The sequence below is a fragment of the Aaosphaeria arxii genome (assembly GCF_010015735.1).
Source record: "Aaosphaeria arxii CBS 175.79 unplaced genomic scaffold BU24scaffold_6, whole genome shotgun sequence".
NCBI lineage: Eukaryota > Fungi > Ascomycota > Dothideomycetes > Pleosporales > Aaosphaeria > Aaosphaeria arxii.
In genome coordinates this window covers 2,409,609-2,424,233 of record NW_022983479.1, presented here as the reverse complement: position 1 = coordinate 2,424,233, position 14,625 = coordinate 2,409,609, and the positions used below count along the sequence as shown (strand labels likewise).

The 14,625-nt window shown below is 48.4% G+C and overlaps 3 protein-coding genes across 3 annotated transcripts; all 3 read left to right on the top strand.

The window, feature by feature from the left end:
* Positions 1-254: 254 nt before the first annotated feature.
* On the top strand, positions 255-1,499 carry BU24DRAFT_464654 (ER lumen protein retaining receptor; the record flags this gene model as incomplete). The annotated part of the gene is made up of 4 exons (XM_033532223.1): positions 255-351; positions 403-518; positions 572-754; positions 804-1,499. The coding sequence occupies 4 exons, from the start codon at positions 255-257 to the stop codon at positions 1,497-1,499; spliced, it is 1,092 nt and encodes a 363-aa protein (XP_033382270.1).
* A 9,208-nt stretch (positions 1,500-10,707) lies between these two features.
* Positions 10,708-12,426, top strand: BU24DRAFT_350216 (uncharacterized protein; the record flags this gene model as incomplete). The annotated part of the gene is made up of 5 exons (XM_033523633.1): positions 10,708-11,102; positions 11,155-11,511; positions 11,562-11,855; positions 11,909-12,290; positions 12,343-12,426. The coding sequence occupies 5 exons, from the start codon at positions 10,708-10,710 to the stop codon at positions 12,424-12,426; spliced, it is 1,512 nt and encodes a 503-aa protein (XP_033382269.1).
* Positions 12,427-12,999: 573 nt separating this feature from the next.
* On the top strand, positions 13,000-14,533 carry BU24DRAFT_452723 (uncharacterized protein; the record flags this gene model as incomplete). The annotated part of the gene is made up of 2 exons (XM_033531208.1): positions 13,000-13,306; positions 13,362-14,533. The coding sequence occupies 2 exons, from the start codon at positions 13,000-13,002 to the stop codon at positions 14,531-14,533; spliced, it is 1,479 nt and encodes a 492-aa protein (XP_033382268.1).
* Between the last annotated feature and the right edge of the window lie 92 nt (positions 14,534-14,625).

The window sequence follows — 14,625 nt, the reverse complement described above, 5'->3', positions numbered from 1 at the left end:
CTTCCATCATCAGCCCATTTGCGGCACTTCCGGATTTACCCACAGTACACGCGATCAGGTCCATTTCCCCAACCGGAGGGGCCTTGAGTGACAACCGTAACCCCCGTGCCGAACGCGTGGCTGTCGCTACCCCACGCCCTTGCTGTAATATCCAACGTCCCTATCGGTTGACTGCACGCCGTGGATCTCTACTGGCGACCGGCCTTGCGTGGTCCGTCGTCACGTTGTAGCACTCGACTTCCGTCTCTCTCAGTATGAGATTCAACATTTTCCACATCCTGGGTGATGTGTCGCATACCACGTCCAAGCTGATCTTGATATGGGCTATCCACTCCAACAGCAGTGCTGAGGGTAAAGCATCTCTTCGGTCTTGATATCAGGTCAAGCTAATACAACAAACAGGTGTATCCCTCATCACACAAGCTCTCTATGCTCTCGTCTTTTGCACACGCTATCTTGATATCTTCAGGGTTTCGGCCACCGCGGACTGGGAGCACACGTGGAACTTTTCGCTCAAAGTAAGACACCTATGGGAAAGCTTACATCATGACCAAATGCTGATTCATCAAAGATATTCTATGTCGCCTCCTCACTGTACATCATCTTTCTTATGACAAGCGTATACGCGCGGACACGCGAGCGAGAAAAGGCATGGAAGTTCGGTTTATACTGTCTGCTCGGTAGCCTCGTTGTGGCCCCGATCTGGTTCTTGATATTCAAAAAGTGGGTCATTGGACACAACGGCTTCTTAAAGGTAGGTCTACTAGGAACTTGGATTTTAGACCATGGACTGACAAGAGCAGATACTTTGGGTCTTCTCTGAGATCCTCGAATCCGTCTGTGTGATTCCCCAACTCCTCTTGCTTCGTCAAACCACCGTTCCTACCGTGCTCGACTCTTTCTATCTCGTCACGCTCGGCACTTACCGCTTGCTTTATTGTTTGAACTGGATCGTTCGTGGCGCGAAGGAAGATGGATATGTTGATCCGACGTCATGGGTTTGGGGTACAATTCAGACGGCTCTCATGATCGACTTCGCTTGGGTGTACTGGACCCGTCAACGCGTGAAGCTACGACACGGAGGTGTCGTTGACTCAGAGGACCTGGGACGTGGATGGCTGGTTGGACGATTTGTCGGCAGGAAGAGTGTTGACTTTGATTACGACGAGGAGGCAGACGTGCCGCGGGCAAATCGTGAGCCCGAAAGGCCCAAGAACCAATGGGGTAGGCGGGGAATTTCCGTATCTGCAGACGAGGGAGTTCTGGAACAAGAATCTGCGCCAAGGCGTAAGGCAACGGGCAATGGACCCGTTGACCCAGAGAGCCAGCCATTAGCTGACCCAGATGCCTTTGAGGACGAGAGCAGTGATGAGGATGCACCACCCGCAGCTCCTCGGCAGAATGCTTCATCCAGCCATGAGAGTGGTGTTCGAGGAGGAGACGAGTGGACGGACGATGTCGACGAAGATGCCCACGAACATGGCATCTCCACAAAATAGATTTGTTAGTGGACACGAAACAGTTCAGTCCTTTTCCAGCTCGCAACATTGGAGTTTTTCCATCTCAATCAAATTCATTGCATAACAAGAATCCAGAATTTCATGATCTCCTTTTCTTCGACATCAAACCCAGGCTGTCCATCAAATCCCTCCTCTGGAAGCAAGTTACTCGGCCATTTTCGGGTTGACGCCTTTCGCACGCATGTTTCAACTCATTACTACCCCTAGGCGAGGCTAGATTGAAGCGGGTAGATATCCTTCACCACGAATGCTATCACTGACGCTTACCCTCCCAACAGGAAGAGATGTTGGTCCTAACACGCCACGGTGGTCTCTTCGATCCGAATATGGTCAATACATTGTAGTACTGTGCCAATTAGGCTGTGATAATGGACATCAATTTGAACCACTGTGTAATCTGACCAGAAGATGGTGAGAACTCTATACGAAAAGAAAGGGCGGTGTAGACAAGGTTGAGAAACAAGATTTCAAGAACAGATACGATGAACATGCAATGTGGCTGTTACTGAAACGACACTCAACTCCAACGCCGAGTTGATCTCTTCTTCATGAGGATTAACAGTTCGAGATCTCGAGATCTACTACGGCACATCGGCAGGAGGGCTTTAGCGTACGCCGTAGATTTTCCTCGAGGACAGACTCCTCGGAGGATCATGACGATAGTTTGCTGGGGCGATGACGACGCAGGCAGCGACGGAAGGATCGCGCGAGCTCCCGTCTGCCCACAATCGTATTCCTCCATCCTTCGTGTCAACTTTGTTTGCATGCGGGCGGGCAGTTCTCGTACCCGGCCGTGCGATAATGTTGATGGGACGATCACCTTGCTGCTCGTAAACTAAGTCTCTCCACCCACCTCCTCATTACGCCGACCGTTCAGCGAATAACACCGTTGATTGTGGCTTTCGCTAGGGATTCAATCGCTGTGTGCATGGACGTTATACTACCAAGTGCCCTTTTGAGCGGGCAGTACGGGGCTTCTCCATGTTGAACTTGATGTTCCAGGATTTAGAGGGGAGCTAGCAAACGGTATGGACATGATTCAGCAGCATGCGGGCACTACTCTCAACCACATCTGGATGCACATGTACATACAGTAACTTATTCGCATTTCCCTACTGTACGCCATATGCACTCTACGCTGTTGACAGGCAGGCGACGAAGGATTAATTGCCGAAATGCACAGGGCTCCGAGGTGACAGTTCATCCCGTAGTCTCGTTTTTCTTGAGGTCGGCGACGCGAGGAGTATGATTTTGGTCAAGGACACTGTATGTATCCGATGTCGACTTGCAGCTTTACGAACTGGTATCTGCGGCTCTGTGGGTGGGACTTATCTGTTTCCGCTTCGCATGGCATGGGGAATGACGGTTTCGCCATCGCCACTCTTTGGCGCAGAGTAGCACGCCTATTGGCAATTTGAAAAGCATTGTTACGATCTGCACTTGCATGGCCGACCGAGCAGAACATGCGGTCGTGCATACTGTGTAGGTGTTGCAATTTGATTCCACCTCTCGACCACGAGGAGCAGTGCGACTAGGAATCGTTTAATTTGAATTGCAAGGGCATGTCGGAACTGAGCAGTCCCCCCTCTGCTTATCCCGCACGCTGTTCGACCCTCGACCCGATGCAGTGGAACACTCTCAGCTGCCCTTGAAGTACGGGTGACGAAGTAACCCCATTAGGACTCGAAGACATGCATGCTGGACGATACAGAACCTGTTGAAGGTGAAAAGCAAGGAAGTTGGGAGGGTTTTGGTGTCTGGCCCGCGGTCTGATTCCCAAGCACAGCACCCATCACAGTTTAGCGGTCCATTTCCGCGGTGCTGCTCTCTCTCGAATGGGGGAAAGTTACTTGTATGATTATGGCTGGAAAGGTATATGCTGGGTTGGCTGCAACTTGGCCATGTGAGAGCGGCATCCCCGTAAACCACTACGTTCACATTCGGGAGGTAATCGCAAGTACTGAGTCTGTACCCCCCATGCCGCTATCCGTCGCTTCGAGCTCAGCTACCCAGAACTCTGAACGTCTGCATGCGTGTGTGCGTGTATGTATGCATGCTACTTGTCAATTCAGGTGAGATCATCTGTAGCAATCTTGTTTTGTCCCTTTTGGACGCGGATTTTTTCCAGTTTCAACTGGGTTGCACGTGGGTGGTCTGAGCTGGTCGCCCAAGGTTGAGTACGAGATGGTCAACGAATTATAGGCCCATACCATACGAGTTACCGTACAATACCATACTATCCATGCAGAGCAGAGGGGGTTCGCAGAGAGTCATATCACAGAAACGGGCTACAACCGTTTTTGACGCGCGAAGCAGCTCTGAACTTGAGCTTGAACTTGAACTTAGGGAGATTCTCCCGTCTTACTCTGTGATCGATCGCTCAACACTTACCAGCGTCACCCCCTTTCGGCGCCTTCCCCTCCCTCGGATCGGGATTGCATCCACGCCAAGCCATACCCGCTTCGCTGTCTCCAGTATCTTGATCCTGAGGTCGGTAGATACGTGATAACTATGGTGGTTGTATGTGCACACGTCGAATTATGGAAGGTCGGAACCCTTAGATTTGCGCCACGAGTCGGTCAGGACGGGGTGCACCCGCTATCGATTTCCCCCCATCGCTTAGGCGGCCACTCTCCAAGGGTTCAAGTGTACTTGTAACATGATAGTCTGTCTTTTATTTCCCGGGAAGTTCGCCATCGCACAGCTTGTCTCCCGAGGAAGATACCCACTGGCCTACACGAGGTCCCCCCAGCTGGTGGTGAGTGGGAACCTCTCTTCTCCTCCCGGGCCGAGTTGCAGAGGACTTGTTCACACTTGCAGGCCATCTAGGTAATCATACAAAACATTCCCCACACAGTCCCATAACGAGAACAATTGCGGGACCATTTCACAGGCTAATTCGTACGAAGGAAATTCGACATACATGGAGGATTCATAGGACCCTCTATTGGACAAGGGACTGAATACAAATCTATAATTTTGGTTAATTATGGAACTTGTCTCTTCCGGATACGTTTTCTGTTCGGCGAGTTTAATATACGATTTCACACGAATCGAATCCTTTCTCGTACCTGCGTACTGTGCGAGTACAATTAAGGTATCGTGTTCTCCACTATGTCGTTGACACTAATATTCACGACGGCGACCACTGTGATAACGGTGATTATGACGACAGAGGCCTTGCGCGTGGCCTTCGCTGTAATCCTCGCTCCGATGCACATCGCGGGACTGATTCCCGTCGACCATCAAGCATGCCGCCCAGCACAGACAGACGGGCTGGCAACTTGGCCATCTGCTTAGTATGGTAGCACAAATGGACGGATTTGCAACGGCGCGAGGCGGGTAAAGTGCTGACAGGATTGTCATCAATGCCTTCTAGCGTCCTTCTAGAAGGCGGACAGTTCAATTCACGTATTACCACACAGCTCCGTTGCCTTCTTTCTGTGTCCAGTGACCTCCCGTTGTGTAACCCCGAGATGCAGCTGGAGACGACCTTCCCAGACGCAGTGAGCACGCGCAATATGTACAGCAAACGATGCGCGGCCAGGGGGAGGGGCCAAAACCACGCGCGGTACATACCGAATCTCTGCTGAAGTCGACCTTCTGGCCTTCCATTGGATCCTGCACCTCCAAGGCCTCCCCGGTGCGTACTTGTGGGGAGATTCCCATTGGGTATGTCTCACGCAATGTGGTGTGTGTGTGTTGGGCGGGACGCGGTTTTGAGGCCGGAGTGCAGTTCGCCGTGAACGGCTGTCACCTCGCAAGATGCGATGCGGATGCGGATGCGCGAGCTTGATATTGCTGGATGCTGTCGATATCACAGATACATTAAAACGCATCATCTATCGACTTATTTTGGTCCCGACCCAACCAGAAAGAACCTCGTACCCATTCGGAGGGTACTCGGCCATGTCCGATCCTGCAGTCGCGATATCGCTGGGGTTTCGATTGGCAATAACCGCCTCTCTTTCTCCAAAGTGTGAACGAGGGTGGTTACGAGGGAGGATGAATGAGGTCATGCAGATGCACGGCGCAATAGGTCCGATAATGATTCCTACTGCCACCCCCCGATGCTGCTGCTGCTACTGCTGCGTGCGAACGACGCTGAGGTGAGCCTTGCATATCGGCGGACCAGCTACCCTCAGCAGTATGTACAATGCACAGGGGAGGCCGCTTGCTCACTGAGGTGGTCATCTGAGCGGAGACGTGATGTCCCTCGAATTGCTCCACGTTTTTCTTCCAACAACGACCGTCGCGTGGCAAAATAGCTTCCGTTTCGCTTCCGCACTTAATAATCCGCCGAAGCGACATTCATTCGGCATTCAAACAGCCATCCCAGTCAATCTATTCTATTACCCCAGCTCTCATCTTGATTATCGAGCGCAGACGTGCGCATGAAGTGTTTCACCATCTTCGTTGAGTCGGCACCAACGCTCGTGGCATCTGAGCGAAGCGCTAGCTCGATTGAGAGGGTGTGACAGTCTCGGGGTGATATTGATGAGCTCATGAGTACACACAATCAGTGCGACTGGATGACATGACATGATGTTGCACAAGCCAGCCCTCCGTCATGAGATGTCACGACTGTGCCGTGGCTTCCTGAGGCGCTCCTGTCGCCTTTTCTGGGCAGTGAACACGATGTGGTTGTGCCATGTCTGTATGCATTATGCAGCGAACTGGTAGATGAGGTTTCATTCTGAAAACAGTTGTACGACCCAGCTAGATAAGGAATACGATACTATCATCTTGAAGTCCCTTTACTGGTCAATCAATTGGTATTCAGAGTTTGCCGAGGACTTCGGAAGCAAATTGTTAGGGGCCCATGTTTGCTTGGAAAGAACACAGAAAGTTCTAGTCCTCTCGGGATCGTGACGTATGATCCTGTAATTGACATATCGATGAACGAGTAGATCTAGTCCTACATAATTTGACACTGGTTCATAACGGTCTTTCATTTGTCTCTCATTTGTCTTTCATAATTCCAACCTAATTCTCCTTCTTTTGAATGGTTGGGTTGGTTTGAGTTTCAGAAAAGTCTCATTGTGACATTGCCTGCAGCTTGACCGATGCTTTCATACAAGCATGGCGAGAACGGTCCACGGAGGTTTGAATTGAAGGAGGGTTTGACATACATGAGTCTACGAGGTCTCATTTTACTTCAGGCAAAGAAACGATCAAGTGTAGAGATTAATGATTCAGCACCAATATGTACCTTTATGAAATAGAACCGGTGACTTCAAGATCAGTCGCTTTTTTCAAAGAACTTTTAATGAATTACTTCACAAACTTATTGTAGTCAGTGAGATTCAAGGTCGGTGTTTAATTCGTAATTTTATCAAGACGATCGACTCAGGATAGGTAATGAATCGGTTCGATGTGATCTTAGCAGCTATCGGGACTCGAAATGACTTCCGTCAATGGTTTTCTTCTTGATAGTATGGTTCTCACTTCATTTCCTACAGTAGTACTTAGATATACGCGCGACCTTCAACCACGTTCTTCATGTGGTGTTGTTCAGGTGCTACTTTATCAAGTTTATACATTAACCAAGGATTCTATTTCTACGCAAAACAACCTTTGAATATAATACGGGGAAGCTCGAAAGACAATATACCTGCATCATAATTCTCGAAGAAACGTAATGGTTAAAAAGGTTAAACAGGTTCAAAGTCAGTTCAATGTTGATGGAAGTTCAACTTGGCCGTACTTGATCGATTCCTGGGGGTTTTCTGCTTGAGTGCGACTTTATTTTACCATTTGTATGACCAATAGGAGTGAAGACTCTCGGAGAACGTTTTGATTTAAAGTTCAATTAAGGTGAGAAAAAATGCTTGCTACTTTTGATACTGTTATTCTATTCTGGGGAAACAGTTTGTCAGTCGCGAGGTAGTTTACTCATCTTACACGCGTTACACTGGACATTGTGAAGTGAACCGTTGTGAAGAGTATTTTAAAGTCTCCGGTTGATCAAAAAAAGGCATAGATCACCCAATCTAGGCTGTCAAAACTCCGAGAATTAGGTGTATTGTTTTCTGTTCGGACTTTGAACTTAAACATGGTTCCTTCTTTGGCCCACACATTGTGCTCGCGCAACGAGACCGTAAGACACAGGAGGTAAGTCAACTGGTAAACTAGACATTCGACAGCTATAACATTGTCACAGAACAGGCTGAATTTGAACTAAGATAAGCCCCCAGTGAAGTTAACTTCCAGATGATGCACGCCATCTTTACACTATGCCAGCTCCTGTGCGTCTACCTTTGACTTTTCGAGAATGGAGTCCGGTACGGAGCCTACTAGTCGCACCAGGCCATCGTGTTCTCTTCCCAGTGGTTCTCTGTTCACTTCATAAGCGAGGAGCACCTCGGAGAACGAAACCTTTTCCAGAGGAAGATCGTCCTGGTGTCGATCGACAGGAACACTTACAAAGTTTTCTGATTCTAGGTCCTTCTGTTACCCAAGCGAAGGGCTAGATGCAGAAGCGCATCGAATGGCGTAATGTACGTGAAGCAGTGGGGTGTAGTTGACTACTGATTAGTCAAGAAGATTTTTCTGTTAGGAGAGGCATGCTGCTCCAAGGACAAGTGCTACCATACGGAGAGCGGGGATGGCAAAGAAGCGTTTTTTTTTGTTGGAATTCTCTTGACCAGTTCTGTAGTTTTGCAACGAGTTGAACACCAACAAACCTTCTTAGAGGATCCATACAATTAAGTTGTTAGATTGCATACATCGTAGCAGGACGATGAGGTCCACTCAAACATAAAACATCCGTTAATGTGGGAACAGAATATGTCCTGACAAGAGCGTGCAAAATCATGCCAGGTAAAAAGCGAAGAAAACAAACCAAGTATGGGCCCGTCAGTACTATACCGCTCACGAAGACCTTGTTACTTGCCTTTAAAGCCTTGATATTTTCATTTTGATTCATATAATTGTACATTCCCGTTGGCATTCCAAGTATGGTTATAGGCGGATCATTGCATTTCACAGCCTCCGGTGCCAATCCAACGAACCAGCACGATACTCCGTTGATCGGTTCTGTAAGGTATGAGGCCTCCTGATATATACTCTACCAGAGCGAGGTCGCGGGGCCATCATAATATCTTAAACTGGTCAACATGTACCCTAGAACAGAAAGTCCAGATATAGACGATGGACGAAGTTAGCAGATGGTTATTTTGACGTGCTTACTTCCTTTACGAACATCCATTTATTCCATTTCACATGAACAGATCCTGTATCCATGGTTTGAAGCAGATGTTCTTCTGTATAGTACGTGTTGAGAAGATGTACTATATGGTTGGGAGATATGATCCTTGTGCTGCCGATGACACTGCTCGTTGCTTAAGATCTTCGCCAGTCATCGGCGAAATTTCAAGACGATTGTTTGATCTCCGTGGTTTGTCAACCTTGTACTCGCTGACTGTTAATGTCTGGCATGCAGAGGTGGCTACATGCTAATGCTACGAGCCTGTCGTATAAGGATGAGATCAATCGCTGGTTGGAAAATCGTGCCTTCTTTAGTTAGATCTACCAGCACATTGTTGGCTCGGAACACCAAACGGAAAACCGAATATCCCGAGATTGGAAGCCCAGGCTCCCATCATTCTTGCCCTCTTCTTTGTCCGAAACTGTTGTCATCCGAGTTTCTTCTTCAAACGCCAAAATCGGTCGCACAAAACCTGTTTGTTATTAGCTGTAAACTGTGTAGACAGAAGGAAGTGATCAATACAAGGGAAGATGGTAGTTTTGGGACAGTTTTCGCTAACAATAAGAATACGAAGAGATGCTGAGTTTAGAGCAAGTCGCATCTCTAGCTGCGCGTGGGCCTATAATGAACTACTAGTATCCTGGGGCTATCAAAATCTTGCAAGTCTAATTCCAATGACTCAATTGCTTTTTCATTGATGCTGAAATGCTATGCTGAAAGGATCTTCTGCCATTTAGTTGCCTGAAGGCTCGATTGATTGCAATGTTATTTGAAAAAGCTAGATTCGGCACATGAGGAGTTACAAGTGCAGCGGCTGCTATAAATCCATCTAATTGTGATGATATAGCACTTGTGAGCAGCATCATACTCCAATTTTCGCCAACAGTTATGAATCGAATAGGTCTCTTCCTGAAGCAACCGACTCCAGGCCAACTGATTTTTCTATCTTGGGAAACTGTGGCATTGTGATATATCGACTTTCTCATCGAAAGGTCATTAAACTAGAAGCTTTGATGATTGCACTCGAGGGCATGAAGAGGTATAGAACAGATCCCATCATCTGGAGAATTAGCCTTGTAAATGCGATGCTGGCCTGATGTATTTGTCAAATCGGAATTCAAAGATCACAACAGCCATGCACATGGGATGAAAAGCATCTGAAACATTGATCTGACTTTTGATTCCCACATGCAACTAAAATCGGTTGTCTAAAGTCTGCATAAAGACCATTTGGCATTTATCTCTATTAGCATAGTGGATCAAAAGACTCCAGGGCAATTATAGAATACCACCTAGGCAGTTACAATAGTAGTAGAAGAGGGAGAAGCAAGGTCCAGACATAATGTAACCTTTATCGTAAAACCTCGTAATACCATTATTATGTATTGTCAGTTGAGGAACTAACAGAACGCCTGTGCCAATTAGGTCAAGCGAAATCGGAGACAAAAGCGGGGATGCTAAATATTTACTTATCGCTTCTCCTCTTCAATTGATGACTCCACCATTCTCGAAACACCATCTACGCATCTTAACGTTGCACATCAATTTGCAGGAATACGGTCGCACAGATATAAACTCGGTCTACTACAGTCGGCACTCGAAAAGTACTCTACGAACAACAAGTACGACACATCAACAACAACATCATGGCGCCAAGTAGCAGACCACGACTTGATCAAGGTATTTGACAGCAATCGCATGAGACCGGTGTTCATCGATCGATGCATGTGTGATTTACTCGAAACAAAACCCCATTGAGTAGATCGCACATGTGTTGATTGATGATCTGAGATAATACGGTCGGAACTTGATCAGGGGAATACCTGCGAAAGGACATCATGCATTGCTTCCTCTTTGAAGTGGAGGCAGACTAATGTGAACAGGGTTCCTTGAATTCGGTCCCGATTTGGACGTACATACAACATGGAGACTGCCGTAAATCAACAAGCCTCCCCTTACGACGAGAAGACCTCCCGTATGGTGCTTGCTCCGGAAGATGAGCTTCCTACTTCCGCTGCCCATGCGCAATCCGACTCCGAATCACTGGTTGGCAAAGTCAAGACAGGATGGAAGCGTTTTGAGAGACAATTGATCGCATACAACATGGAAGCACGCGGCATTCAGCGAGTGGAGCCTGATGAACGGCATGATTTGAGGTCTCTGGGCTACAAGCAGATTGCTGTCATGTGGTTCTCCATCAACCTGGCTGCAAACAACATCACGTTGGGTATGTTGGGGCCCGCTGTCTTTGGATTGGGTTTCCTTGACTCTTGCATGTGCGCTGTCTTCGGTATGTTCGTTGGTTGTCTTCCAGTCGCTTACATTGCAACCTTCGGGCCCATAAGCGGAAACCGAACTATGATATTTGCGCGGTGAGTTCCAAGAACCTCTTGGTAAAAGAAGCAACAATCTGACAGGTGCAAGGTTCGTAATGGGGTGGTGGCCGTCTAAGATTGTGGTAATCCTGAACATCATTGTCCTTCTTGGATACGCTTTGCTCGACTGTGTTATTGCTGGCCAAATCTTATCTGCGGTGTCTGGAAACACCATGTCCGTTGTGGTTGGCATCATCATCGTAGCTTTGATTACCTGGGGTGTCACAACGTTTGGATACCAAGTCTTTCATTACTACGAAAGATATGCTTGGGCTCCTCAATTGGTCGTACTATGCATTCTTGCAGGCGTGGCTGGTCCGAATTTCAACATCAGCTCGGCATCGCACGGCGAAGGTGCAACACTTATAGGAAACCGCATCTCATTCTTTGGACTGAATCTTGCAGCGTGAGATCACCCCGAATCGCGCTGTTCTCTAACATACTGACCTAACCTAGAGCCATTACCTACGGAGGTGGGGCCGCCGACTATTTCGTTTACTATCCGGAAGATGCATCCAGTTGGAAAATCTTTGGTGCCACAATGTCCGGTTTGACGACGAGCTTTACGTTCGCCTTCATCCTTGGGATCGGACTTGCTTCTGGCATGCAAACAAACACCGCTTGGGAAAATGCATACGGTATCTCACAAGGAGCACTACTTGCAGAAGGATACAAGCCGTTGGGTTCCTTTGGCGGGTTCTGTGGTGTGATTGTCGGATTGGGGCTCGTCGCTAACCTTGTCGTGCCAACGTCAGTGATCCTGGAAGGAAAATGTGATGTGACAAATGCTGACGCTATAGCAGATATTCTTCTGGGATTGATGCACAGATCCTTGGACGCTGGGCTTCAGTCATACCGCGCGCCATCTGGAATACCATCGGTGTCATCATCTACACGGTCTGTGCCCTTGCGGGGCGCGCCCATCTGGCAGAGATCTTTACCAATTTCCTTGCGCTCATGGGTTACTGGGTCTCTATATGGATTGCAATTATTCTTGAGGAGGTGCTCATCTTCCGCAGGAAAACAGGATTCAATTGGGCTTTCTGGAATGAGCAGAAGAAACTTCCTCTTGGAATCGCGGCGCTGGCTGCATTTGTGGTAGGCTGGATCGGCGCCATTCTTTGCATGGCACAGCTGTGGTACATTGGTCCAATTGCAACTCTGGTTGGTGATTATGGAGCTGATGTAAGTTCTCGAGACTGACTTCTATGAATTATGTACTAATGGACATTGTTAGATGGGAAACTTTGTCGGCTTTGCCTGGGCTGCGGTCGTTTACCCACCACTCCGCATCTGGGAGATGAAGAAGTTTGGGCGTTAATCTACAGGGACAGTCACCTGAATGCCGTCTATCTGGAATCGTCCGTTCCTACTTTCCTACGATCGTAGCAGCGCGGAGATTTTGGCAATCGGATGATGTACAAGGAGCTTGGAAGGGTGGAGAGTGAAAGTGCGGCGCTATGGAAGAGAGTATTGAGATTGATTAGAGAGCCAAGAAGGAACAGGTGGAAAGTTGAAGAAGTTGGCAGGTGAAGGATGACCGTAGTCGAAATAATAAATCGAAATTGTGGATGTGGTTTGTTGTTATCACATGTGTGCCTGCCTCTTGGCCTGTGCCAGTGTTTACTTTCACCTTGTTATTGAGCCCTTCTATCTCCGACTACTACAACTCTTCCTTCCTCTTCAATCCTCCCTCCAAGAGCAACCGCGGCTTGAACTTCACCTTGCAACTGTCCCAGACCAACTTTTCTACAGTCGCATTCGTACGTCGCCCCTTCTCGACAGCCTCATAAGACTTCCCGCGTCCACGCCACCGCCGATAGCTACTCCCGTTTTACCCAGTTCCATCGCATCACACCTGCAAGCCCTCTCTGTGGATAACTCTCAACGAACAATGGCTTCCTCAACTGAAAACAAGGTCGTGGACGGCGGCAAGACCCCAAGCTTCCGCAAAGCTGCCGACGCCCACTTTGATAGTCTCGTTGACTTGATGCGAAAAAAAGAGGCCTATCCGATGCAGCAAAGGATACCGCACGTTCCTGTCAATGGAGCTAATAGGGTAAAGAGTAACAACGGGGTCAATGGATCCAACGGAGCCAACGGAGCGAACAGTGTCAACGGTGTCGACAGGGACATTGGTGCCAACAGGTTTAGTGTGGTTAAAGAGGTCAAAGGGGCCAACGGGGTCAACGGAGTCAACGGTTGGATCATAATTCTTGCCTTGGTAACGGCTATCTACTGATATCTCCACTGTAGGCATATGTACTAAGAGCCGATTCTCCCTCGATCGTGCCGATAACCTTCGTCAAGATGACATCGAGCACTTGCCACAATCAGAAGTCTCATTGATCATGCTCGATGACTTGCTGCATGTCGAAACACGCCCTAATCATTCCCCAATCCAGAACACCAGCGCCACAGAAGACCTTGCAATTCTGGCTGCAGGCCCGCGCGATAGACTGCCGTCAGACCAATCTTTTGATCACGCCTCGACAGACCAGGATGATTCTAACTCTCTCAAACGCATGGAAGTCAACATTTTGGGGATGGTCTCACAAATGCTTCGCCCAAAACCGATTGATGAGCCATTGCGAGGCGTGACAAACCCAGGATTCTATAACTTAGCCCGCCATGCTCCCCAGGACCAGACGGTAGTAAAGCGTAATACAGAACTCTCTGAAGTAAATGGATTTGGCCACAAAGATGCAATTATGGACATTGGAAAAGACATGGAGAGACTGGAATCGAAATCCCGCTCTCCCAATGGGGTCGAGGCTGTGAATGGACTCACCGTGGTAAATGCGAGAGCAAGGCTGGAACAAACTCAAATAAACATGGACACACAGACAGAGCGCGTTAAAAATCTTCTTGACACATTAAAGTCAAGGGAGAAGCTGTATAAAGAAATGGAGGAGAAGCTGAAGGACACGGAGAACAAAGTGAAGGAAGCGAAGACTGAGGCTGGGTACCTGAAGGCTCAGCTCAGGGAAGCCCAGAAAACAGATACACCCTCTGCTCTGGATAAATTTGCAACCTTCGAGGCTCAAATCAAGCAAAAGAATTCCGAGATCGGTCGCTTGCGTGAAGCTCAGCGCAAGGCTGACAAGGTCTTGCAGAACAAGCAAGCGCAAATCGAGAAAACCTCCAACGAGCTTACCGCTCTGCGCGGTGCCGCACATCTCGTCGCGCCGTCCAGCAAAAAGCAACTTCCTCGAGGGGTATTCTCATGCATAGAATGCTTTGTGCACAATGCTGATTGCGATCTGAAAGCTATCTGCAGCAACTGTCGGGAAGAGGGCAAGAAATGTCTTCGATGGCGCTGCTCTCTGGTTCACCGTTTCGGACAATGCCCAGAAGGTCACATGTGCCCCATGAAGCACGATCCCGAGGGATGGTTATATGCACAGAAGGATCGTCCACAGTGGTAGTTCCATATGGTCTTGAATGCCGAGTCCTGGGCTTGCTCGGGTCGGTACATCGCACCTTTCCCAGCACTCAAAAGGAGCGTCGCATTTTGCCA